At 37.8% G+C, this 24,965-nt stretch overlaps 1 protein-coding gene across 1 annotated transcript in view; it reads left to right on the top strand.

Moving 5' to 3' along the window:
- phr6-4 ((6-4)-photolyase) overlaps positions 1–23,883 on the top strand; it is a 69,325-nt gene extending 45,442 nt beyond the window's left edge. The window contains exons 7-10 of the mRNA XM_067146189.2: positions 1,808–1,948; positions 2,078–2,229; positions 17,058–17,251; positions 22,708–23,883. Of these exons, the coding sequence (XP_067002290.2) occupies positions 1,808–1,948; positions 2,078–2,229; positions 17,058–17,251; positions 22,708–22,796 (576 nt within the window). The 3' untranslated portion in view covers positions 22,797–23,883. The remainder of the gene's footprint in view (positions 1–1,807; positions 1,949–2,077; positions 2,230–17,057; positions 17,252–22,707) is intronic.
- The last annotated feature ends 1,082 nt before the right edge of the window (positions 23,884–24,965 follow it).

Below are 24,965 nucleotides of genomic sequence, written 5' to 3'. Positions count from 1 at the left end.
TACCATCCCATGCATCGGTTACCATGGACACCAGAACACCAACATCTGCATTTCAAGTGGTGTCTTGCCCAGGTGACATGGACAGAGGAGGACTGGTGTCGCATCATGTTCAATGATGAGTCCCACTTCTCCATAACGTCCGATGACCATCATGCCCATATTGTGGAAAGACATACAGGCGTAATCCCTGGCATCATGGTGTGGGGAGCCATAGGGTATCATTCAGGTCACCTCTATTAGTGCTTCGGCAGACTTTGACGGCACAGTGATACGTCACAGACATTCTGCGTCCGCACGTCCTACCCTTTATGGCACAGCATCCTGTGACAGTGTTCCAACAACATAATGCACGTCCACATACAGCACGTGTGTGTATGGACTGTCTACAGCATGTTGAGGTCCTCCTGTGGCCAGCAAGATTCCCGGACCTCTCCATCATTGAACACATGTGGGATGACATTGGAAGGGGATTCCGTCCCAGTACCAACCTGCGGGATCTGGAGGGACAGCTGCAACAGCTGTGGATGAACTTGCCTTAGGAGAGGATCCAAAAGCTGTTTGACACCATTACAAACTGCATAAGGACATGCATTGCGGCCAGGGAGTTGCGACACCGTACTGACCTGGCGCCAACATTCCACCTGTGACTGCCAACGGTCTTGTCTCTTTCATCCCATATTGTAATTAGTTCAGTAAAGGCACATGATCTTCCAGCATATGTAGTTTTATTCACTTTCAATCGCTCCTTCTGGGTGCTTAACTTTTTTGTCAGGCAGTGTATAAACAGCCACATCGTAACTGTCAATGATAGGTTATAAAAACTCTATGCAGAGAACCTTCATTAGATATTACTATGTGACCATTATTTTATCACATCATATGCTTCAGCAGTTGCCCTCATCAAGTCCTTCATTGTACACTTAGCTGGACATAATCTTCAAGCATGATGGTGTCCGTAGTGTATCCCCATTTCTTCAAATTCATCTTAGACTTACTTACCCCGCATTGCAACCTGTTCAGCATTTTCCATGAAACACATCCATTGTCATGTCCTTTCACACTTTCACACGGAATAAGCCAGTCTTAAACGTTTTCCATGATGCTATTCAGATTTTCCTGGGCAGTTCCTTAAGGCCTTTTGTAGAATGAAGGAAACTTCTCCTTGACTTGAACCTTCAATTTGATGGTTTGTATCCTAATGGAGGATGATTTTCTGTGTTGTCTGCTTTTGTTCTTTCAATTCTGGCTGCCACTTCTGGTAGAGAAACTCCAGCTAAGCGGTAAACGTTTTTACAGGCATTGGTCTTAGGCAACCAGTAATAAATTGGCAGGTATCATTCAGAACGATGTCCACTTGCTTCAAATGACTAGATGTGTACCAGACAGGGCATGCATATTCTGCAGCAGAGTAGCAGAGAGCCAAGGCATTTGTTCTAAGCATGTTAGGTTGTACCCGAGAGTTTAAAACTTTCTTCATATTATTTGTACATGTACTTGTGTTTGGGTATTGCACTGTATAACATTGTATGTATTATTAGTCTAAGAATTGACCATAAAACATGAATAGAAAAAGGCAGACTTTTTTCACCAGATGCAGTTAACTTTGTGTTAGATTAATGTCTCTATTGAGAAATATTCCAGTTATTGAATCTCACTTTTATTACAATACTAATTAACTCTTTTATTGTCTACTCTGACCACAAAGAGAATTTTCTGAAATGTTTATTAAATTAAGGTTCTTGCTTTTAATCTCTATACAGAGATTGCATTGCAGTTTATAACCCAGTAATTAATTTTAATAATTCAGGCAAAAACAGGATACCCATTCATTGATGCAATCATGACTCAGTTACGTCAAGAAGGTTGGATCCATCATTTAGCTCGCCATGCTGTAGCCTGCTTTTTGACACGTGGGGACTTATGGATATCTTGGGAAGAGGGACAGAAGGTAAAACAGCATTTCAATTAAACATTGATTCCTTTGTAGTATTGTCATGAAACTGTAAGATATTATGTTCATTGTTACCATACGTATAGATAAAGTGCATATCTTTTAACATACTCATACCTTCTGAAGGTGTTTGAAGAGTTGCTGCTGGATGCTGACTGGGCTCTCAATGCTGGCAATTGGATGTGGCTCTCAGCGTCAGCATTCTTTCACCAATTTTTTAGGGTTTACAGTCCAGTGGCTTTTGGAAAGAAAACAGACAAGTTTGGAGACTACATAAAGTAAGTAATATGTGTATTTCCAGTACTGTGTAAGGCATGACATCTCAAACGCTCAAAATCTCATGCATGGAAACGGAGGCACAAAGGTTCTATATATCGTGCATCTGTCCAACTCAGCTTGGTTCGGACCAGTGTTTTGTCTCGGGGCTACTCAGCTAAGCTTGGCTCGACTCTGCTCGGATGTTGGAGCACTGCAGAGTAAATGAGAAGAGGGAGACAGGCAGAGTGAGTGAGGCACACGTAGGTGAAGGGAGAGACGTTGCTATTGCTCAAAATCAAGGAGTGGGGGTCTGCACACTGGTCAACCTAGGGAAGTCGTGTTTTGTACCTTGCTCCGCGCAGTGCACCGGTGCAGTAACCCTAAGAGGCCCTGGAGTAAGGAGTTCTTTTTATTATTTTTATCTGTACATCCTAGCTTGTATTTGAGTGTTGCACTTTGCTGGTGGGACCTAGTGTTTACAGGGCACTATGTCTTCTGGTATGCTGTAGATGAAATTTGTTACTTTCATTGATCTGTCTCAGTTTTATCTTTGGCTTTGACAACATGAAAGTGACTGAGGCATGAGCAATGCTAGTAATGCCATTCCTTATGCTGCGAGTCGCTGTTATGAATTGAGTGAAAATGCATTTCACTGGTCTTGGCAGACCGATATGTAACAGCAACTTCTGGCTCAGTGAGGAAAGCAACAGGAAACTACATCACTGCTCATTTCCTTAGTATGCCTCTTCAATGATGCCTAGGCCATCAGTGACAGCTGATGAGGATCAAACCAGTCTTTGGGCTGAAAACTCAACATACAACATACTGTATAACAACGTATGTATGTCTTGGTCGTCTCCCATACAGACCTCAGGAGTGGAAGATAAAGGCTTCCACTATCCATAATCTCAGCACTAAATGGGGCAGGCTGGTTAAATCTTGTCTGAATTTTTTGATGCCCTGAATAGGAGCAGCAGGAGATATTCTTGGTGTGAAAAATTAATTTGCACACTTGCAAACTAATGAAATGGCGAAGGGTGATGCTGCTATTGCCATCTGCTTAACATATTTGTGAATGTTGCAGTATTTGTTTATATTGACGTGTTATCTGCTCTAGTGAGTGTTTTTGGAATGAGAAGCTCCAGAACTGGAAATAATTCTATATAGCTATATAGCCCAGTATGGCTGCAGAAAAATGTTTTGTGGAATGGTTACTGTCAGGACCAAGATTTGGAATTTCAAAAACTATAGTCCAATAATGTAATACATTTACCAGTTGAACTAGATCAGTGGATAATAGAATACTTTACACTGTCCTTTCAATTATACAAGCCAAGTCCATGAAAGCCTCTAGAGCAGAGTTGCTCAGCTGGGTGCCCATGGCTCATTCCACGTTAAGAAAACAGTATTGCTCTTACGGGCCATCAACGATTGAACATACCCCCTCTGAGACACCCATAATTCCTCATGATTAAGGGATATTATACTGTACTTTGTAATGTATTATGAAAGACAGTTAAAAGGATGAGGCATTTTTGCTCATGAGATATTAAAATAACTATACTGTATAACATTTTATTTTTTATAAATACATTTGTAGGGAGGAAGTACAATGGCGGGAACAGCCATCGCTTCGTTGTCTTCCGTCATTTGCCTTCTATGTTGCTCTGGTACAAGCATCTGTGAACTGCAGGTAGCTCACTTCTGTAGTGAAGTCACGTACAATGTGTGTTTTTAGGCTAAATCAGTGCGTACTTGTCTTATGTTGAGTGATAGTTATGGGATAAGCCTACGTGTGTGTGATTTGTTTCTTTAACATTAATACTGTGATCTTTTGTAGAGTCATCTACAGTGTGTCTGTTTTCTGGCCTTTATATCAGTGCGTACTTGTCTTGTGTTGAGTGAGTGTTATGTGATTAATTAGCCTACTTGTGTGATTTCTTTCTTTTAACATTAATACCATGATTTCTTTTGTAGAGATGTCGTTTACGGTATTTATTTGTTGCGTGTGCATGTTTTCAGCCTTTATATTAGTGTAGAGGTCTAATTGTATTGTTATGTGATTAGCCTACGTGTGTGATTTTTTTAACATTAATAGTGATTTATTTGCGTTATGGATGAGAATGTCCATTAAAATAAGCAGGAAGAAACAAAAGCAGACTGTGCTTAATGTACTTCATTACCTTTCTCGAAAGAATCCAGATAAAAGTCTCAGCTGGGTGGTTAAAGAAACTGCTGAAGCAACAGACATTTCTGAGAGGACTGTTTATAAAGTGCGAGCAGCAGCCACTACAGGACCTTTGGCTTCTCCGATTAAAGCAAGAGTACGTAAAGCACCATGGAAAGACAGCAGGTCAGTCAAGTTCAGTGATTTTGTTTGCGGTGGTGTAAGGCATAAGGTGCAAGAGTTTTTCCTTAAAAACCAACCTCAAACCTTGCAGCAAGTCCTACAGTCTGTAAAAAATGATAAAGACCTTCCCGAGTTAAAAAACAACAACTCTGTATCGTTGTTAGATTGGTTGGGTTTCCAGTACAAAAAGAAAGGGAATTCAGCTCGTTTATGGAAAGAGAGGACATTATTCTTGCCGTCACAAGTATCTGTCAATAGATAAGAAATATCGAGACAATGGAAGGAATATCTTTTACACTGATGAGTCATGGGGAGTTCTTTTACGTGCCAGTAAATCTACCAACACGAGGCTGAAGTATTTGAGCACCTTCAAATACCACCGGACTGAGCCAGGATCGAACCTGCCAAGTTGGGGTCAGAAGGTCAGCGCCTCAACAGTCTGAGCCACTCAGCCCGTCTGGGGAAATTAAATGCAATTAAATGCATCCTTCACCCTTTGAGCCCATAAAAAATATTATTTTCTCTGCCGATTTACCTTACACTTCAGTGCTGAGGTTTTTAATGTGCCATAGTTCACCTCTGATTCTGTACAAACCAAAAATAGCCCCTGTAACTTCACGCCTCCTTTAGTTCATACAAATAATTTGCAGCTTAGTTTATTCCGCTTGTTGTATTGAAGTTAAATATTGAATTTCACAGATTTATGTGCCGCTGTTTCCTCGTGATTGTGTTGTGCAGAGCCGTTCGATATGGCAACCCTGTTGTCATAAGAGCAATACTGTTTTCTTAACGTGGAATGAACCATAGTGCAGCCGAGCTCATTTTACGTAAATGCGGGCAGCGTATGTATCAAGCGTATGTCACAGTCAAGCAAGAAAGCGAACACATTCATCACAGAACAGGAGCAGTGACGTTCGATTATGACTACGAAGCCTTCCTTGCACCATTCAGTTAAATTTTGATTGGAGTGCAGTATTAAAAAAGACACTATAATTGCACCTTTATAAATATTCAGGCTTGATTTATACTGAATTTGATATTAATAAACGTGGTTTTACTTTCCTGTATTTGTACATTCAGAGAAACCTGACATGTTAAAAGTTTCATGTTACAATGTACAAATATAGAGTTGAAGTGTGCAAGTTACGATTTACAATCTCTTGGATGGGAATGACAGAATTTCCACTAAGAAAAAATTTCTGTTATTCATGTACTAAAACATAATACACTGAGTGGCCAAAAGTCATGGGAAGACATTGAATGCGATGTTAATAACAAGTTGCTTCTCCGTGAACCCTCAAAACGGCAGCAGTACGACGAGGCATCGACTCTACAAGGTGTTGAATCGTTCTGGAGGAATCTGGATGCATGCATCTTGCACTGCTACACACAATTATTGGTCTTGTGTATTTGGTGCGATGTTCATGGAGCATACACCAGCATCCGTAGCTTCCCATAAATGCTCGATTAGATTAAGATTGGGGGATCTGGAGGGCCAGTCCATGGTTGTAACTTCACTGGAGTGCTCCTCCAACCACCTGCGTGCTATCACAAAGTGGTGACATGGTGCATTGTCCTGTTGAAACATGGCATCTCCATCAGGGTATTCTAGGGTCAGAAAGGGATGCAGATTGTCTGAAAGAATGTCCACATAATGTGCACCTATCAGCGCTCCATGCAGCCGGACAGTGAGGCCTAATTGCGACAACGAGAATGCCGCTCAGATCAGAACTGAGCCACCTCTCGCCTGCACACAATCTCATTGAAACGCACGACCCATACCTTCATGGGGCATATGCCACACTCTCTCTGCAGTATTAAAGATTCACCCTTGACACTGTTAACCTTGGAAACCCAAATTCGCATGTATTCTCGGCAATGCTGTTGACCCATGTGCCATGCACCGATGATCATCCCACATTCAAAGTTGGTTGACTTGCAATTTGTTGCCATCTTCACGACACTGGTTTCTGTGACAGACTGCTTAGCTATGCCACAGCTAGCCTCAATGCTCAGGGGTCATACACGGCACATTTTCTAATGGGACACCCCTTCCCGCAACTTTTGGCCACTCAGTGTATATTTACATACTTCAACAAGTTAGTTTAATGTTTGATTGTACACATTGTTTTAATGTTATGTGACTTTCCCTGTTGATTGTTTTTCTGAAAATAGTATTTAAAGCTTGTCATCAGATGTCTGTTAATAATAGGTAGGCTCTAAATAGCTGTGTTTGTTTCATCGCTAGTGAAAATACAAATATTTACTATCCAAATACAATAACACGGTAAATGCAAGTCATCAAATAAGTAATCTAACTAATGTTATTCCTTGTACACATCTGCTTTTAGGAAATTTTCTAATGAAAATTATACTGTAATTGGAAAACGGTAAATAAAAATGTAAACAGACTGTGGGATGGGGTTGAAGGAGATGTTGAGGAATGTGAAAACAGGTGTGTACCTTTAAAGGTGGTAAGAAATGGTAAAGACCTGCTACATTTTAAAAGACAAAGAGACTAAAGGGAGGTGCAGGTTGGAAAGAAACAGAGTTTGAAATGGTTATGGAAGTAAGGAGAAATTGAAGGAACTTAATATGAAATTGAATCTAGCAAAGAAATCAGTGAGGATAACATGATGGCAAGCATAATTGGCAGTGATAAACATAAAGCCAAACATTACAGGCCAGTCACTTTTACGTGTATTGCATGTAAGCTTTGGGAAAGAATTCTTTCTGATTATATGACATGTTTGCAAAATTAATAATGTCCAACAGAAGACAGTTCAGGTTTAGGAAAGGTTATTCCACTGAAGCTCAACTTATAGGATTCCAGCAAGATGCAGCAGATATCTTAGATTAAGGAGGGCAAATGGACTGAATCGCAATTAACCTATATAAGGCTTTTGATAGGATAGAGCATGGGAGATTACTGGCAAGAATGAGTGCAGTTGGACTAGGCAAAAGGGTGACTGAATGGGTGGCTATATTTCTATAAAATAGAACTCTAACCGGGCAAGTTGGCCATGCAGTTAGGGGCACGCGGCTGTGAGCTTGCATCCGGGAGATAGTGGGTTTGAATCCCACTGTCGGCAGCCCTAAAGATGGTTTTCTGTGGTTTCCAATTTTCATATCAGGCAAATGCTGGGGCTGCTTCCTTCCAATTCCTAGGCTTTTCCTATCTCATCGGCACCATAAGACGGTGTCGGTGCAACGTATAGCCACGAGCAAAAAAAATTTAAAAAAATAAAAAAAGACCTCAGAGAATTAGAGTAGGTGAAGCATTATCTGATCCTGAAATCAATACGAGGTGAATTCCTCAAGGCAGTATTATTGGACCTTTATGTTTTCTTATATAAAAATGATATGAGTAAAGAACTGCAATCAGAGATATACCTTTCACAGATGATGTTTTATAGTATAAAGTAATAAATAAGTTACAAAATTGTGAGCTATTGCAAAAATAACCTGGACAATGTTGTGAGATGGACAACAGGCAATGGTGTGATGATAAACGGGGTTAAAGTCAGGTTGTGAGTTTCACAAATAGGAAAGTTCCTCTCAGTTATAATTACTGTGTTGAAAGTTCCTCATGTGGACCAGTGTAAGTACCTAGGTATTAATATAAGGAAAGATCTTCAATGGGGTAATGATGTAAACTGGATTGTAAATAAAGGTTACAGATCTCTGCATGTGGTTATGAGGGTATTTAGGGGTTGTTGTAAGGATGTAAAGGAGAGGAGCGTACAAGTCTCTGGCAAGACCCCAACTAGAGTATGGTTCAAGTGGATGGGACCCATACCAGGATTACTTGATTTGAGAACTAGAAAAAATCCAGTCAATGATTAGAGTAGGCCTACACATAGAATAAAACTGAGTCATAGTGAATTTTAATTCATTTTTGTACTGTATTTTTGCAGTAAAGTAACATTGTCTTTTAAAGATGCTTATGCTGGAGGAAAAAATTAAAGTAATTAAACATCATGTTAAAACAAACATTTCGGTGGGAAAAACTCAAATTTTTGACATTGTGAAGATCTGAATAAAGATTAGTGCTTGGTGTTATTCCACTGTCCCACGTACAAAATAAAAATTTCACAGGTTGGTCGCTTTTACTTCCTAGATATTAACTGTATGTCGAACAGTAATGAAGGAATGCATACTTTTTTAAGGAGTGAATGTTTTAAAATATTTATTAACATCTAGGATGTAGAAGACCACCCTTCTTAAAAAAAAAAAAAAAAGTTATATTCGTGCCTGAAACAGTTTTGGATGAATGGATATTGTGTCTTTGAGAGTCAACTACCATCTAAACCACTTAGGGGAGAAATATTTTGAAGTACACAATATTTTGCACCTAGGACATAAAATACTACAAATTACATCTTTGTACGCCAAACGGTTTTGGAAGGATGAATAATTTAGTTTACAGAGCTAATCTCATTTAACACTTTAGTGGTGGGATATTTAAAATTATTTCCTATTTCACACCTAGGATTTAAAATATATACCACTATTTGGAATTTTGTCTTCGTACATTAAACCGTTTCAGAGGAAGGAATGAATATATTTGTTTTCGGATCTTAACCCCCATTTAACTCTCTGAGGGGTTAAATTTATTTGAAACCTTCTGTTATGTAACACCTAGGATATCATTTAACATTTTACCTTCATAATTCAAATGGTTTCATATAAAATATTTTTGTCATCGTTCCTCACCCTCCAGTCAAAACTCCTTAGGGATGTATTGTTTTAAGTTCACTTCTTATATGTATACTCATAAAAATAATTCAATTCCTTTTACACCCCCTGAAGTTGAATCCCTCCCCACCAACAAAAATTGCACATTCCTTTATTTTTAAAAGAGATCCCAAATACTAATTATCACATCCATAACATCCTTCGTTTTTGAGATATAAGTATCCTGATACAAAGAATTCAACTAATTATTCAATTCATTTATCCACCTTAATTGGATTTTTCAAAAACAAAAGAATACATGTTTCTTTATTTTTAAGGAATATTCCAAATACAAATTTTCATGTCTGTAACGTCTTCAGTTTTGATATATAAGTATTCTTGAAAAAGTATTTCAACTCCTTTTCAGTCCTTTTTGCACACCCCTTAAGTGGATTTTACAAAAACAACACGTTTCTTTATTTTTAAAGGAGATTCCTTATGCCAATTTTCACGTCTATAATATCTTCAGATTTTGAGATACCAGTATCCTAATAAAAAGAATTCAATCCATTTTTGAGTTATTTTACTGCCCCCCCACCCCCCAAGTGATTTTTCCGAAAACAAAAAGTATGTGTTACTTTACTTTTAAAAATTAAAAATACCAATTTTCACGTCTGCAACATATTACGTTTTTGAGATATAGGCTACTATAGATATACTCATTTTAAAAATTCACCCCCTTTGTCAGGCCTGTTCACTCCCCCACTCCCCTTAAGTAGGTTTCCAAAACCAAAGGATTCGAGTATTTTTGAAAGGGGATTCCATATACTACTTTTCATGACTGTAACATGTTCAGTTTTTAGATATAAGTATCCTCAAAAAAGGTATTCACCAATTTCTCATTTTCACCCCGTTAGGGAAATTTTCCTAAAACAAAAAAATACGTGTTTCCTTCTTTTTAAAGGAGATTCCAGATACCAATTTACACATCTGTAACATGTTAAGTTTTATATATATATACTGTATATATCCTCATTTTTAAAATTTACCCTCCTTAACCTTTCCCCTTAAGTGGATTTTCAGAAAACATATTATGCATGTTCCTTTACTTTTACAGGAGATTCCAAATACCAGTTATCATGTCTGTAACATGCTACATTTTTGAGATATACTGTAGATATTCTAATTTTTGTCACTCCTGTTCACCACCCCTTCAATACATTTTCGAAAAACAAAAAAATACATGTTTCTTTATTTTTAAAGGTGATTCCAAATGCCAATTTTCATGACTGTAACATCATCATTTTTTGAGATATAAGTATCCATGTAAAAGGTTTTCAATCCCGTTTTCACTTGTTTCACTCCCCCCCCCCCCTTAACAGGATTTTTCGAAAACCAAGAAATGTGTTCATTTTTAAAGAAGATTCCAAATACCAAATTTCACGCCTTTAAACTGTTCAGTTTCTGAGATATAGATACACTCATTTTATAAATTCACCTCCTTTTCACCTGCTTTGCGACGAAATATCTAAAAATAATCCCTTAGTGAGCACATGCATTGTAATATTAATGTATCCCCAAAATTTCATTTCTTTATGTCCAGTAGTTTTGGCTCGGCAATGATGAATCAGTCAGTCAGTCAGGACAAGTTATTTTATATGGTATATACTAGCAAGATACCCTTGCTTCGCTACGGTATTATAGTGAAATTTATAATTGAATGCTTAACATTTCGTAATTAATCCGCCAAAATTTGCGATCTGACTTGTTTTCTGAGAGATTACAACGAAGTTCCTCTCATTTTTCAATCTTTCTTTCCAGCAATTGATTTCGTACTTCCCGAGCTAGGTCCAGGTATTCCACCCACTCAGTTTGGTCCCTAAATCTTTGCCATTTTTTTCTATAAGCATTTTTAATATGGATCAAATCCTTGAGGAGATCTGGCGTGGTGTCGTCTTGGGTGCCTTGGCAGTACTGAACCCGCGGCCGGACTGCATTCATAGTCATTACCCGGCCAGGACCCGTTTTCAGCACGGTCCGCACATTTTGACGACGGTCCAGAGCATTATTATTATTATTATTATTATTATTATTATTATTATGGACCCCATAGCAAGATGCAAGACCGCTACTTGATGGTAAATTACATCTGCTGCCATTGTCATTGCTGACAATGTGACCAGCACCATTGTCGTGCGCGGGATTTCTGGCGATACGAATGATATACTTCCATGCATTGGCGACCTTATTATAGTGATGAACAATTGCATGGTCAATATCATTCCTATCATTTATTTCAAATGTGTTTAAATTTTTATTTATATGCCAGGAGAATCTACTGTAATCTAACTTTAAGTTCTCCAGAGGAAAAGATGGCTTTTGAAAACAAACCCAAAAAAGATAAAAAATGATTGGTTTATGATCAGAATAAGTATATTATGAACAGTAAAATCAATTCGTCTCAACTCCTTTTTCACCCCACCGCCGTTAAGTTGATTTACCCCTTCCCCCCCACCCCCCAAAGAAGGCGTGTTTCTTTATATTTAAAGGAGATTCGAAATACCAATGTTCACATCTTTTACCTTCAGTTTTGAGATATAAGTATCCCCATAAAAATACATGTTTCCTTAATAGTAAAGGATCTTCTAAATACCAAGAATCATGCCTCTAACATCTTCAATTTTTGAGTTATGTGCCCTCGTAAAAGGAATTCAACTCCTTTTTGCCCCACCCCCAAGATGATTTCAGCCAAAAAACGTGTTTTCCTTTGTTTTTAAAGGAGATCTAAATGCAGTTTTCACGTCTGTAACAACTTTAGTTTTTATTAGATGTTAATAATGTTATTTGTTTTACTTCCCACTAACTACTCTTTTACGGTTTTTGGAGACGCCGAGGTGCCGGAATTTAGTCCCGCAGGAGTTCTTTTACGTGCCAGTAAATCTGCCGACTCGAGGCTGACGTATTTGTGCACCTTCAAATACCACTGGACTGAGCCAGGATCAAACCTGCCAAGTTGGGGTCAGAAGGCCAGTGCCTTAACCGTCTGAGCCACTCAGCCCAGCTATTAGATGTTAGTATCCTCATACCACGAACCTGCTATGCTGGCTTAGCAGGGGGAGAGGTGATACTCCCAGGTGGCGCGTTCCAGGTGGTGGATAGGGGTGTCCTAACCGGCTTGCCGGCGGACTTGAGGGAAATAAAATACCTCTCGCGGACCAAAAACACAACCCCCTGTGGGTGGGGGACGCCGACAAAGAATACACCCGCGGTATCCCCTGCCTGACGTAAGAGGCGACTAAAAGGGGCGATGAAGGGATGATTGTCTTGGAACCATGAAACTACTTGTGATTAGTACCACCACACGGAGAACATCATGGGTCGCTTTTACTTTCGCGTAGTACCACTATATTAGGTACCAAATAGGTTTGTGATTAGTAGCACACAGGAGCACCATGCGGTCGGCTTTTGCAGTACCTGTGATTAGTACCACCATATGAGCAGGACCATGGGATGATAGCTACCATGGTTCTGCCTTGCCTGTGATTAGTACCCACTATATGAGGAACACCACGGATAGTGAAAGGTCCCTGTGGTTAGCACTCTTATGTGATGAACACCATAGGTTTGCGCTGCCTGTAAATGGCGCCGCAAAGTGAGAAAAGCATAGGTCTGTATTATATGTCGAATTTCATAACCTCTGAGTAGTACAATAATGTGTAGAATACTGCAAGTCTGTGCTACTTTTGATTAGTACCGCAACAGGACAAATACCATGGTTCTACTTTCCTAGCGATCACTACCATTATGAGGAGCCGATAACTAGGATTTTGGACCCCCTTTAGACTGCAAGCATCATCGTTTCAGTGTTATGCTATAGCAGCAGTCCCTTGGTCAGTAATCCTATTCTTTTACGTCATTTTGTGTGAATGTAAAGCATTGTGGGTTGCATCCACTGATTGTTTTAAATTCATGTCCATCCATTCATTCTTCGTTCTCACGCTTTGAATTCTGGTCAGTGGAGAATTTTAGACTTTTAATTTGTCATTCCATTTTGTCTCATTTCGTACCATTAGGGGCCTGTGACCTCGATGTTAGGCCCCTTTAAACAACAATCATCATCATCATCAGTATCCTCATACAATTAACTCAATTAATTTTTCAATTCGCTCACCCCCCTTCATTCGATTTTCCGATAATACGTGTTTCTTTACTTTTAAAGCAGATATCAAATACCAGTTTTCACGTCTGCAAAATCTTTCATTTTTGAGATAATATTATCTTCATACAAATAATTCAATTAATTTTTCAATCCCCCCTTTAAGTGGATTTTCAAAAACAAAAAATACGTATTTCTTTATTTTTAAAGGAGATTCCTAACACCAATTTCACATCTGTAACAACTTCAGTTTCTGAGATATCAGTATCCAAATTAAAAGAATTCAACCCCATTTTCAGTCACTTTTACCCCCCCCCCCAAGTGGTTTTTCTGAAAACAAAAAATACTTATTTCTTTATTTTTAATAGAGATTTAAAAAAATACCATTTTCACTTCTGTAATGTTAAGTTTATGAGATATTCTGTGGAAAAACTCATTTTAAAATTTCACTCCTTTCTTAGTTCCCTTAAGTGGAGTTTCCAAAAAACAAATCACCTATGTTTCTTTACTTTTACAGAAGATTCCAAATTCCAATTTTTATGTGTCTATCATTTTACGTTTCTGAGATATACTGTAGATATATTCTTTCTAAAACTTCACCCCAATTTGTCATTCCTGTTTAACCCCCATTATTTGGATTTTCCAAACACAAAAAAAAAATACGCGTTTGTTTATTTTTAAAGGAGATCACAAATACCAATTTTCAGGTCTGTAACATCTTCAGTTTCTGAGGTTTAAGTATCCTCATTAAAGGCATTCAACCCCTTTTTCACCCTTTTTTACCCCTCCTATTGGGATTTTCCAAAAACAAAAAAATACGTGTTGCTATATTTTTAAAAGAGATTCTAAATAGAAAATTTTACATCTGTAAAAGCAAATACAGTAGAGACAATACGTGACACACGGATTTAGCCTTGCTAAAATGGGAGACAATTCGACGGTAGCGCTCCTAGTGACTTGACCTGAACAAATCGCGCTAAATTAAAATATCAATGGAAATGTATATACGGAAATGGATAAATAAATTACGTTTAGAAAGAAAGTATTATTGAGATATTAACTTCGAAGTTGCCAAAGCAATTCTGGATAAATGAATGAAGAATTATTTAAAAGGTTATTATTCAAAGACTGAAATTATACATATAAACAAGATGTGAAATGGACTTATGTGAAATGGCTTGATCTTTCATTTATGCATTACTTTTTTTACCTTTAGCATTCCTGCCTGAACTCTTACGGTTGGATTTGTCTTTTTTCTCATTTAAAAGCATTGTATAATCACATTAACACTTGTCAATAAAAATATCGGCACATTCCTTACACATATGATGCAATGAATTAACATTTAATAGCTGGACAATTTGCCTCTTAACATGAAGCCTACTAACAAAAAGAAAATCTATAAAATCCCGGGTTTAATCTGAGAAGAGGGATAAAAGAAAGAAAAGTATGAAAATGCTGTCAATAGTGATGCTTTGAGGAATATTTACGTAAAATTAGAGTAAAAATGTAACATACCCTTGGCTGTATAGTCGAGGATTTTTAAAGTCGCTGGCCTGGAAATGATCTGAATAGATCTTATAATTCTTATATAAGCGTAATGACCCTTCTTTCTTGTTCATCTTATCCAAATCACTTCTGTGACATTTCAAAACCCACAGATCACACCTACAACAACACATCGGTATTGAAGGTTAACTGCTGCACTATACGATAAAATATACGTATTACATTTTAAGCCAGTTAAAATATGGTTCGAGCAGGTCAGAAGATTATGAAGTACTATAAAGATCTCTGTCACTGGAAGAATATATATGCAAATACAATATTACTTACATTTTCTTGTTACGAGGGAACCTGAAGAATGACTGCGCATTCTTCTCTACTTCATAGTTACTGCAGCCAAACACAGCACATACCTTTCCCCTCATGTTGGGAGGAGATATCAAGGAATGACACACGCTACTATTTAATTATGTCATCTTACTGAAAACGCATAAATAACACCAAAAACTTCACACAAAATATACGTGCTCTTATGACAGAATCGGTAGTTTTCAGGTCTACTCGCTAGAGAGTGCTCCAATAGCTGTCCCTCAATATCTTGCTCAGTGTCGCGTATTGTCTCTACTGTATTTGGTAAAAGTTTTAAAGTTTTGAGATATAGATACACTCATTTTTAAAATTCACCCCCCATTAATTGGATTTTCCAAAAACAGAAAAAATACGTGTTTCTTTATTTTTAAAGGAGATCCCAAATACCAATTTTCAGGTCTGTGATATCTTCAGTTTCTGAGATATAAGTATCCTCATTAAAGGCATTCAACCCATTTTTCACCCTTTTCACCCTTCCTATTGGAATTTACCGAAAACAAAAACAATACATGTTTCTATATTTTTAAAGGAGATTCTAAATACCAATTTTTACATCTGTCTAGTTTTAAAGTTTTGAGATATAGATACTCTCATTTTAAAAATTCACTCCCCTTTTCACCCCCTTGTATGTGTGTATGTTCAGTCATCAGCCCTAAGGCTGGTTGGATCCTCAACAGCTCCGCCGTCAGCTGTCATAGATGGCCTAGGCATCACTGAAGAGGCGTACTAGGGAAATGAGGAGCGAGGTAGTTTCCCGTTGCTTTCCTCACCAAGCCGGAATTTGCTGTTACATATCAGTCTGCCAAGCCCACTGAAATGCCTGCACCAACCGACCCTATGAGCAACATTTTCACACCATTCATAGCAGGGACTTGCTGCATAAGGAATGGCATTACTAGCATCGCTCATACCTCAGTCACTTTCATTTTGTCAAAGCCAAAGGTAAGACAGAGACAGATCAATGAAAGTAACAAAATTGCTCTAGCCTATACCAGAAGACTCAGTGCACTGTAAACACTAGGTCCTGCTAGCAAAGGCAGATTCACCCCCTTAGCGATGGAATATTAAAAAATTCTCCCTTAGCGAGCACCTACATTGTAATATAAATGTATCCTCAAAATTTCATTTCTTTATGTCCAGTAGTTTTGGCTCGGCGATGATGAATCAGTCAGTCAGGACATGTTCTTTTATATCAGGACTTCTCAGGGTGCATGCATTGTACACGGTGCAAAAGACGACTTCGCTTGGTTGACCAGAGTGCAGGACCCCACTCCTCGATTTGGAGCAATAGCTTTGTCTCTCTCTTTAGCCATGCCTGTCTCGCTCGCTCCCCCTGTCTCCCTCTTCCTCACTTGCTCCATAGTGCTCCAAATCCGAGTTGAGCCGAGCTTAGCCAAGTAGCCCAGAGATGAAGCGTTGGACCGAGCCGAGCGGGACCGATGCACTATGCACAGGAACTCTGCGCCGCTGTCTGCACACGTGAGATTTTGGGCGTTTGAGAGGCCCTGTTTTATATATATATATGTGTATTATCTATGGTTGACACAAAATTCCAAGTCTACAAAACTGTCCAAAATGACTATAACTGTTCAACTGGAATGTCACATAAATGCTGAATTTACCGTCCTCCCACATGTTCAGAAGATTCAACATGTTTGCTGTGGGATATATAATGTAGGCTATATTGGAAAGAAGAGAGTTTTTTTCATTCATTTGACTTTTTATCCCCTTTTTGTGAATTAAAATCTTTATCTTCAATTTTTCTAAAACTCTGTTTTTTATTTTTTCAGAAAATATATTCCTGTATTGCGTAAAATGCCGACTGAATATATTTATGAACCTTGGAGAGCCCCTTTATCTATACAGAGACAAGCAAACTGTGTTGTAGGGGTTGATTATCCAAAGCGAATAGTTATTCATGAGGATGTGTACAAAACTAATATCAGTCGAATGTCTCAAGCTTATAAGAATAACAAGACAGCTGGTAAGTATGCATTTATTAGTGTTGGTAAACATTGTTTCCTTCGGAACAGACTTTGAAGATCTAAATACTTGCTCATTTGTGTTAGAATTTTTAACTTTACACTACATTTGTTCTATTCATTTTTTAAATGCATGTTTTGAAGTAATGCTTATTTTAAACTTATTTATCCACAGAACTTCCGCATGAGTCTCTATTTTTTTTTTTTAGTTTGTCTTTTCCCTTTTAAAACTTGTATTGAATATATATAAAATAAGAGTTTTGTCTGTACATTGTTCAGAATTGAAAAAGGATGGTATTTCTGTATCGGTAGTGTACATAGTAGCAAGAAAATGCACTTTTCAATTTCCCGTAATTTCTGTCTGTATGTATGTATGTATGTACACGCATCACGAGAAAACGGCTGAAGAAAATTTAATGAAACTCGGTATGTAAAGTCGGGAAATAAGTCGCTACCATCTAGGCTATAAATAATCTTAGTCACACTGAGAAAAATGGTACTTTATGGGAAGACCTAAAATTTAATTCTCAAAAATTTATGTTATTAGAGATCCTATCTGAATGAAAATCGGTATTCAAAGTCGGGAAATAAGTCGATACAATCTAGGCCATAAATAATCTCATTCACGCAGAAAGAAATGGTAGTTTAGGGGAAGGCCTAAACTTAAATTCTCAAATGTTTACGTTATTAGTGGTCCTATCTTAATGAAAATCGGTATGCAAAGTTGAGAAATAAGTTTCTACAATCTAGGTCATAAATTATTTTATTTACGCCAAGTGGAATGGTAGTTTAGGGGAGGGACTAAAATTTAATTCTCAAATATTTGTGTTATTAGTGGTCCTATCGACAAATACTACATTACTAAAGTTATATAGTATTAAATTTCCGATCCTGTATATCTTATACATTTTTACAGTACTGGCTACGATAACAGAGATATTCATGAATTTGGATTTTTGTTGCTAAGTCCATATCAGCCCCGAGTCACAAGAACATGGGTAGACAGAATTTAATGAAAATCATTATGTAAAGTCGGGGAATAAGGAACTACAGTCTATGCTATTAATAATTTCGTAAGATGCCCTAATATCACAGAGTCGAAGGAAAACTAAATGTGAAGGCCTAGAATACAAAAAGCTCATAACATTGAACAACAATAACATTACATTGACCATTGTTTGTTGTGATGTGCTTTGTGTCTTCTGTTGCCAGTCATGTCCGATAGATGGGATTACTGCCGTGTACCGAGTATTTTTTATTTGCTTTACGTCGCACCGACATAGATAGGTATTATGGCGACGATGGGGTAGGAAAGGGCTAGGAGTGGAAAGGAAGTGGCCCTGGCGTTAATTACGGTACAGCCCCAGCATTGCCTGGTGTGAAAATGGGAGACCATGAGAAACCAACTTCAGGGCTGTCGACAGTGGTTTTCGAACCCACTACCTCCCAAATGCAAACTTACAGCTGCACGCCCCTAACCGCACGGCCAAACAGCCCGGTCGTACCGAGTATAACAGCCTGCTTGAATATTGGCTGGAAGTAGCTGGGGAGTTAGATAACTTTCTTCTTTAAGCATGCCATTCCTCTGGTTTATACATTTTCTGATACTACTGGTACGTAACAAACTGGTTCATCCTAGCATTCGAGCTATTCAATCCCTACCCTGAGACTGATAGGAATGAGCAGTGTGCATATGTAACAGAGTAATGGCAGAGGAGTGTTCACGGCTGTCTGCGGCCTGGTCATACCAGCATTGGAAATAAGTTCATGGATAACTCAATGTGAAGTTAGTGTTAAGTAAAAAATAATGTTCTGTTCACTTCTAACAATGTAATCTTCTTTACGGGGCTCATGACGACATTGATTTTCACTTCATGAAAAACTACATTCTTGTATAATGGAACAGAAACTTTATGATGCAGATATGGCATTGTATATCTGATTTTAAAATTATCTATGGGGCTGCTACTATGAATGTTTGACTTCTTTAATGTGTTGGTGACTATGAGACCCACTGGTGGATCACATTGTCTCTTTACCTCTGAACGGTGAGTCTTACCAGTGCACAGTGTGCAATTTTCTCAATCTACCTGGACAAAAATAATTTTTCAACTTCTTGACTTGAGCTGAAATGTGTACTGACTTACATTATTCACAGTACAAGGAATGTTGGAAAGCAGGCTTAATAAGATTTGACAAATAGGAATTAGTTATATTTTCATCTACATTAATAATAAGAGCCGCACTGTGATATCAGGATTTCTTCATTTCGATAATTACTTATAAATTGTATAATTTTTAATTTATAAATTGATCTTGTTTCATGAATTATTAAGAAAAGAATATTTATTAGGACAATTTCTCTATGGAATATTGTACAAGTGTTTCCTTGACGACTGCTTTCTATTGTAGAAATAATTTATATATTTTCTCTTGAGTTATTTGTTTGTTTTAGTCTTGTCAATCTTATGTTAATTTTAAGGACACTTCCTCTAAAGCATTACTTTGTCAATTTTATATATTTTTCATCTAAACAGTGTTATGTGGCTGAAGATGTTGATAATATACGAAACATGTACCACTTTTGACCATTAAAAATTGCCTTAAGCAATCATTGTATCGACTAGGTGGAAAATAAATAAATACTTAATTGTGAATCTATTGAAGTGCGATACGGACCATGAAGCTGATTTTATGTAACTGTAGTGCCATTCGTTAAAAGTAAGAAAATGTGCGGTTTTTCATTCGAGTAAGTATTTTTATATGATAACATTGCTTTTAACCCCTACATTCCTACTGACATTTTTGTAATGGCCTAAGTTAACTAACTGTAGTTAGGAAAACCACAAAGGCAGTCTTTTTTAGCTAGTTATATACTGTATATAGTAGATAGTTTGTCCCTGTCTTAACAGGACAGTGGTGTTCTTTTTACTCCAGGTTGAGACATTATGTCCTGTCTACCTGCATATCGGACTAAGATTAGGGAAGTCTCACCTCCCTGAGCAATAGAGAATGGAAATAAAATGAATGAATGAATGACTTCTTAAAATCACTTAACAATAATGGAACAGAAACTTTATGATGCAGATATGGCATTGTATATCTGATTTTAAAATTATCTATGGGGCTGCTACTATGAATGTTTGACTTCTTTAATGTGTTGGTGACTATGAGACCCACTGGTGGATCACATTGTCTCTTTACCTCTGAACGGTGAGTCTTACCAGTGCACAGTGTGCAATTTTCTCAATCTACCTGGACAAAAATAATTTTTCAACTTCTTGACTTGAGCTGAAATGTGTACTGACTTACATTATTCACAGTACAAGGAATGTTGGGATGCATGACTTTTAAGTCTTCGCCAGCTCTCTGTTATGGATAGGTAACATAAACAAACGCCATCTGCTTCGCTCGCTTGCTGTCGGTCTTCAGTCGCGGTGTAGTTAGCCTTGTTAACAGACCTGTAAGTGTTGCTATTGAGTGATCTTTGTATGTGGAAGGCATGGAAATAAATAATACAAGAATGTAGTTTTTCATGAAGTGAAAATCAATGTCGTCATGAGCCCCGTAAAGAAGATTACATTGTTAGATGTGAACAGAACATTATTCTTTACTTAACACTAACTTCACATTGAGTTATCCATGAACTTCTAAACTTACTAAATATGCATTCATTTTTTGTGCTTATTTGCACTAATAAGAGAAATCAATTTATTTCAGTGCCACCACTGTTCAGGATGCATCTTTTTCAAGTATAGTACGGGAGCAGCGGGGAGTCAAGGAAAGATGAAATTTTCAGTTAAATACAACCTATGTCAGAAAAAATCCAGGACTGAGGTCGTAAAAAGTAGAAAAGTTGCCCTTACCAAATAATGATCTTAGCTCCAGTCGAAGTAGTCCCCTTGGCTATCTATACACAATTGCCAGCATTTCTGGAGGTCTTGGAAGCAAGCAGAAAAATTGTCAACTGCAATGCTTGTAAGCTCATGTGTCACAGCCCATTGGATGTCTGTGATATCTTGATGAAGCTTTCCTTTCAGTCGCAATTTCACTTACGGAAACAAGAAAATATCGCAAGGCGAGAGGTCAGGCGAATATGGAGGATGTGGGATGACAGTGACAGAATGTCTGGCCAGATACTCAGTAACAGATAAAGCAGTGTGAGGTCTTGCATTGTCATGCAGTAAGAGCCAGTCCTGCGACTACCACAAATCAGGGCGGCCACGTCGAATTGCTTGTCGAAAATGTTTCAAGACTTCGATGTAAAGAGTTTGGTTCTCTGTTTCACCTGGTAGAACTTACTCATGGCGAACTAACCGTTTACTGTCAAAGAATGCGATCAACATTGTCTTTGTTTCAAAAATAAGGATCCTAGAAGAAAACCATAATTTAATTTCATTAATTGAAAATGTTAAAATCATTTAAGTTCTTTAGGTTTTTCAATCGTGAAATGAGCAGCGTTTCACCCTAGTGTGGCAGTGGGCTCATCAGTTGGATTGCTACAACCTTCCAAGATGCTGGCGGCTAGTGCGCTGTTGAGGAACCATTGCAAGCCTCTTATGGAGGACAATGCAGTGACGGTGCACTAGGGGAAGCATGTGCCTCCACTTGCATAAATGCCTGCCTTTGGCCTTTATATCAAAATTAAGGTTTCTAGAAGGAAACCATACTTTAATTTAATTTTCTTAAAGCTTAAATGTTTTTAACATTTGCAATCGATTCATAAAATAGGACATGTTCTATTCCATAAAATTAATTTTGCGAAACAAACCAATTAGTTTGTAAACATAAACACACACTTCTAAAATGGCAGAATCCAGGTGGACTAAAGAAGCTGTTAGTGTTTGTATGAGGTTAAACTGCCATTGTATCACAACGGAAATGCAAGAAGGGAGGCAGAAAACTCAATCGCCGAATTTGTGTCTCAAATACAAGCCAGGCTGATGTGAGGGTAAAGATAAATGGGCTTCAAACTCAACTCTTGGCAGCACATACACATCTTAGTTCAGAATTTAGTTCAGAGATGGCTATCCTGATCCTTCCTATAAAATATCGTGAACAACACAAATTGTTTTTGTGATATTCTTATAAAATTAGTTGTACAATAAATTTTACAAAACATTTTAGCGTGAGCAATTATCGTGTGCATTTATGCTTACAGCTGAACTTTCTGTCTTATTCAGTTCTTATTTAGATTAGGTACTAAATTTATATTGTATGATATTCTTTGTCGGTTTGGCAACCTCAATCGTTTGAAGAAGAATATATATTAATATTATTATTTACCAATATCTGTCAGGCACTTTGCAGTCCATATAGTTTCAAATTCAAACCATCCCCTGTCAACCCCATTTGGGTCTTGACAAGTGCAGCTTTTAAAATATGTTGCTTCTACCATTTTTATTGTTTTCTAGAATAAACATTTAGACATACTAATCATAGGAATTATTTCTTTCAGATGGTGGTGAAAGTAACAAAAGGAAACAAGGCGAGCAGTCAGGTTCTTCATCAAAGAAACAAACAAAATTAAATTTTAAGAGCAAGTAACAAAACCAGAAGGCTGCTGGGAATAAATATATGAAGACTGTTCCCAATCATATCTCCAAGAAATTGCTGGGCTATGAAAATCATGTTGTCGTAATAGAGTTACGAGTGTATAATTAGAGCAATGCTTTGATATCTTTGTGGTTGAAAGGAGGATATTCTGAGTAAGAGACTTCTCCAGCAGATTTTGAGGGATATTTTCTCACTGAACAGGAAAACTATGCTTGGGAGATAGCAGTTTCGAACCCCACTGTTGGCATATCTGAAGGTAGTTTTCCATGGTTTCCCATTTTCACACCAGGAAAATACTGGGACTGTACCTTAAATAAGGCCATGTTTGCTTCCTTCCCAGACCTAGACCTGTCCTTGCCATAAGGCCTATATGAGTCGGTGCGATCTAAAACAAATAGGAAAAATGTATTTTCTCTTCAGACTCGGTTTTCTTTCAGCTAAAATGTTAAATACGAGGGAAGTTCAATATATAATGTAACTCATTTTATTTCTCGGTCAATTTCAATTTTTAAAAAATTGTAATTTTGTTTGGGACATCTTTGAATATTCCCGCTTTCTCTCAAAGAGTTTCATTAATTTCCAATAGGTGGCAGCGCTATAACTAGCCTTCATGGCATCTGTAACGGAGGAGTTATTGAGTTTCTTTTGGCAGAAAAACAGGGTATCACAGACATTCATAGGCATTTGCAGAATGTCTACAGAGACCTGGCAGTGGACAAAAACATGATGCGTCGTTGGGCAAGGTGTGTTTCATCATCACAACAAGGTCGAGCAAACTTGTCTGATCTGGACTGTTCTTTCTCACCCACCCTACAGTCCAGATCTTGCGCCTTCTGTCTTCCATCTGTTTGGTCCAATGAAGGATGTACTCTGTGGGAAGCAATACGTGGATGCTGGGGAAGTAATCAATGCAGCACGACGTTTGCTCCGATATCGACCAGTCAAGTGGTACCATCCAGGCATACAGGCCCTCACATTATGGTGGTGCAAGGCCGTAGCATTGAATGGAGCTTATGTTAAAAAATGGGGTATTGTAGCAAAAGGATTGGGGAATAACATGTTGTATTTGAATCCTCAATAAAACCAACCTGCTTTTAGGATAAAAGAAAGTGTTTACTATATATTTGTATATTTTATAACTACGTCCCAATGTGAGACTTGATGAAGAGATGTAGTGGTGTGATTTTTACAAGCATTTGAGGGCAAACAATTAGATTCAGAAGTCAACTTACTGAGTTAAAAAGAAGTAAACTTGTGTCCTCATCCCGAGGTGGTGCAGCTCTTTTCAAGCACACTTCCATTGTAGGGTTGGGCAGACTGGAACAGTCAGTTGTTCCGGAACATCAGGAGCTTGAGATGGAGTGTTTTGGTACAGTGTGCCACCACGTGGGACACGGGACTATAACTGCGCAGTAGAGAGAACTTCGTGAGGCAAGATGACATGCTCTGCGTGAACAGGAATGTGGTGCTGTACCGGACGTGCTGTGTGTAGTTACGGCCAGCATAAAGCTGCATGGAATGTGAAGGAATAGTTGGAACACTGAAATTTGCACCAAATAATAACGTTTAAAGGCTGCTTTTAGGTGAAGATTTTTTTGAGTCAATATGAAACACACACAGCACAGTCACAATAGCAGTATAGCTGTTTAAAAGTAACTAATCCAAGGATATTTTCACTGGTTGAATGTAACAGCCTATATTGTGAGTAATTAGGGCCAGGATAAAACTTCACAGCACGTGAAAAAGGAGTCGGAACTCTGAAATAGGCACCCAGAAAATCATGTCTAAATGTTTTTTTAGGATAAGAATGTTTTCATTCATTCTGAAATACACCTGTCACAATTACATTGGCAGTAGATGTGTTCACAAATGTCACAATGTTATTTTCACCAATTAAAAATATACTCGCACAGTTGAAGAAACATTCATCAGTACTCTATTTACATACACAATATACAAGCGGAACACGAAAATAAATAAAAAAAATAACCCATAGAAGCAAAACATGAAGATAAAAATTGAACACGTGGAATAGGAGGTTAAAAATAAAATTATACCAGCAGAACACGAAAATAAAAATTGTGGAATGTTTAAATTTCAAATGTCTCATCATTGTGCCAGTTGAAGATCCCTTTGCAGACAAAATGGAAGAACATATAT

This window comes from Anabrus simplex, chromosome 4, assembly GCF_040414725.1.
Source record: "Anabrus simplex isolate iqAnaSimp1 chromosome 4, ASM4041472v1, whole genome shotgun sequence".
NCBI classification, from domain to species: domain Eukaryota; kingdom Metazoa; phylum Arthropoda; class Insecta; order Orthoptera; family Tettigoniidae; genus Anabrus; species Anabrus simplex.
This window is presented reverse-complemented; position numbering and strand designations above follow the sequence as displayed.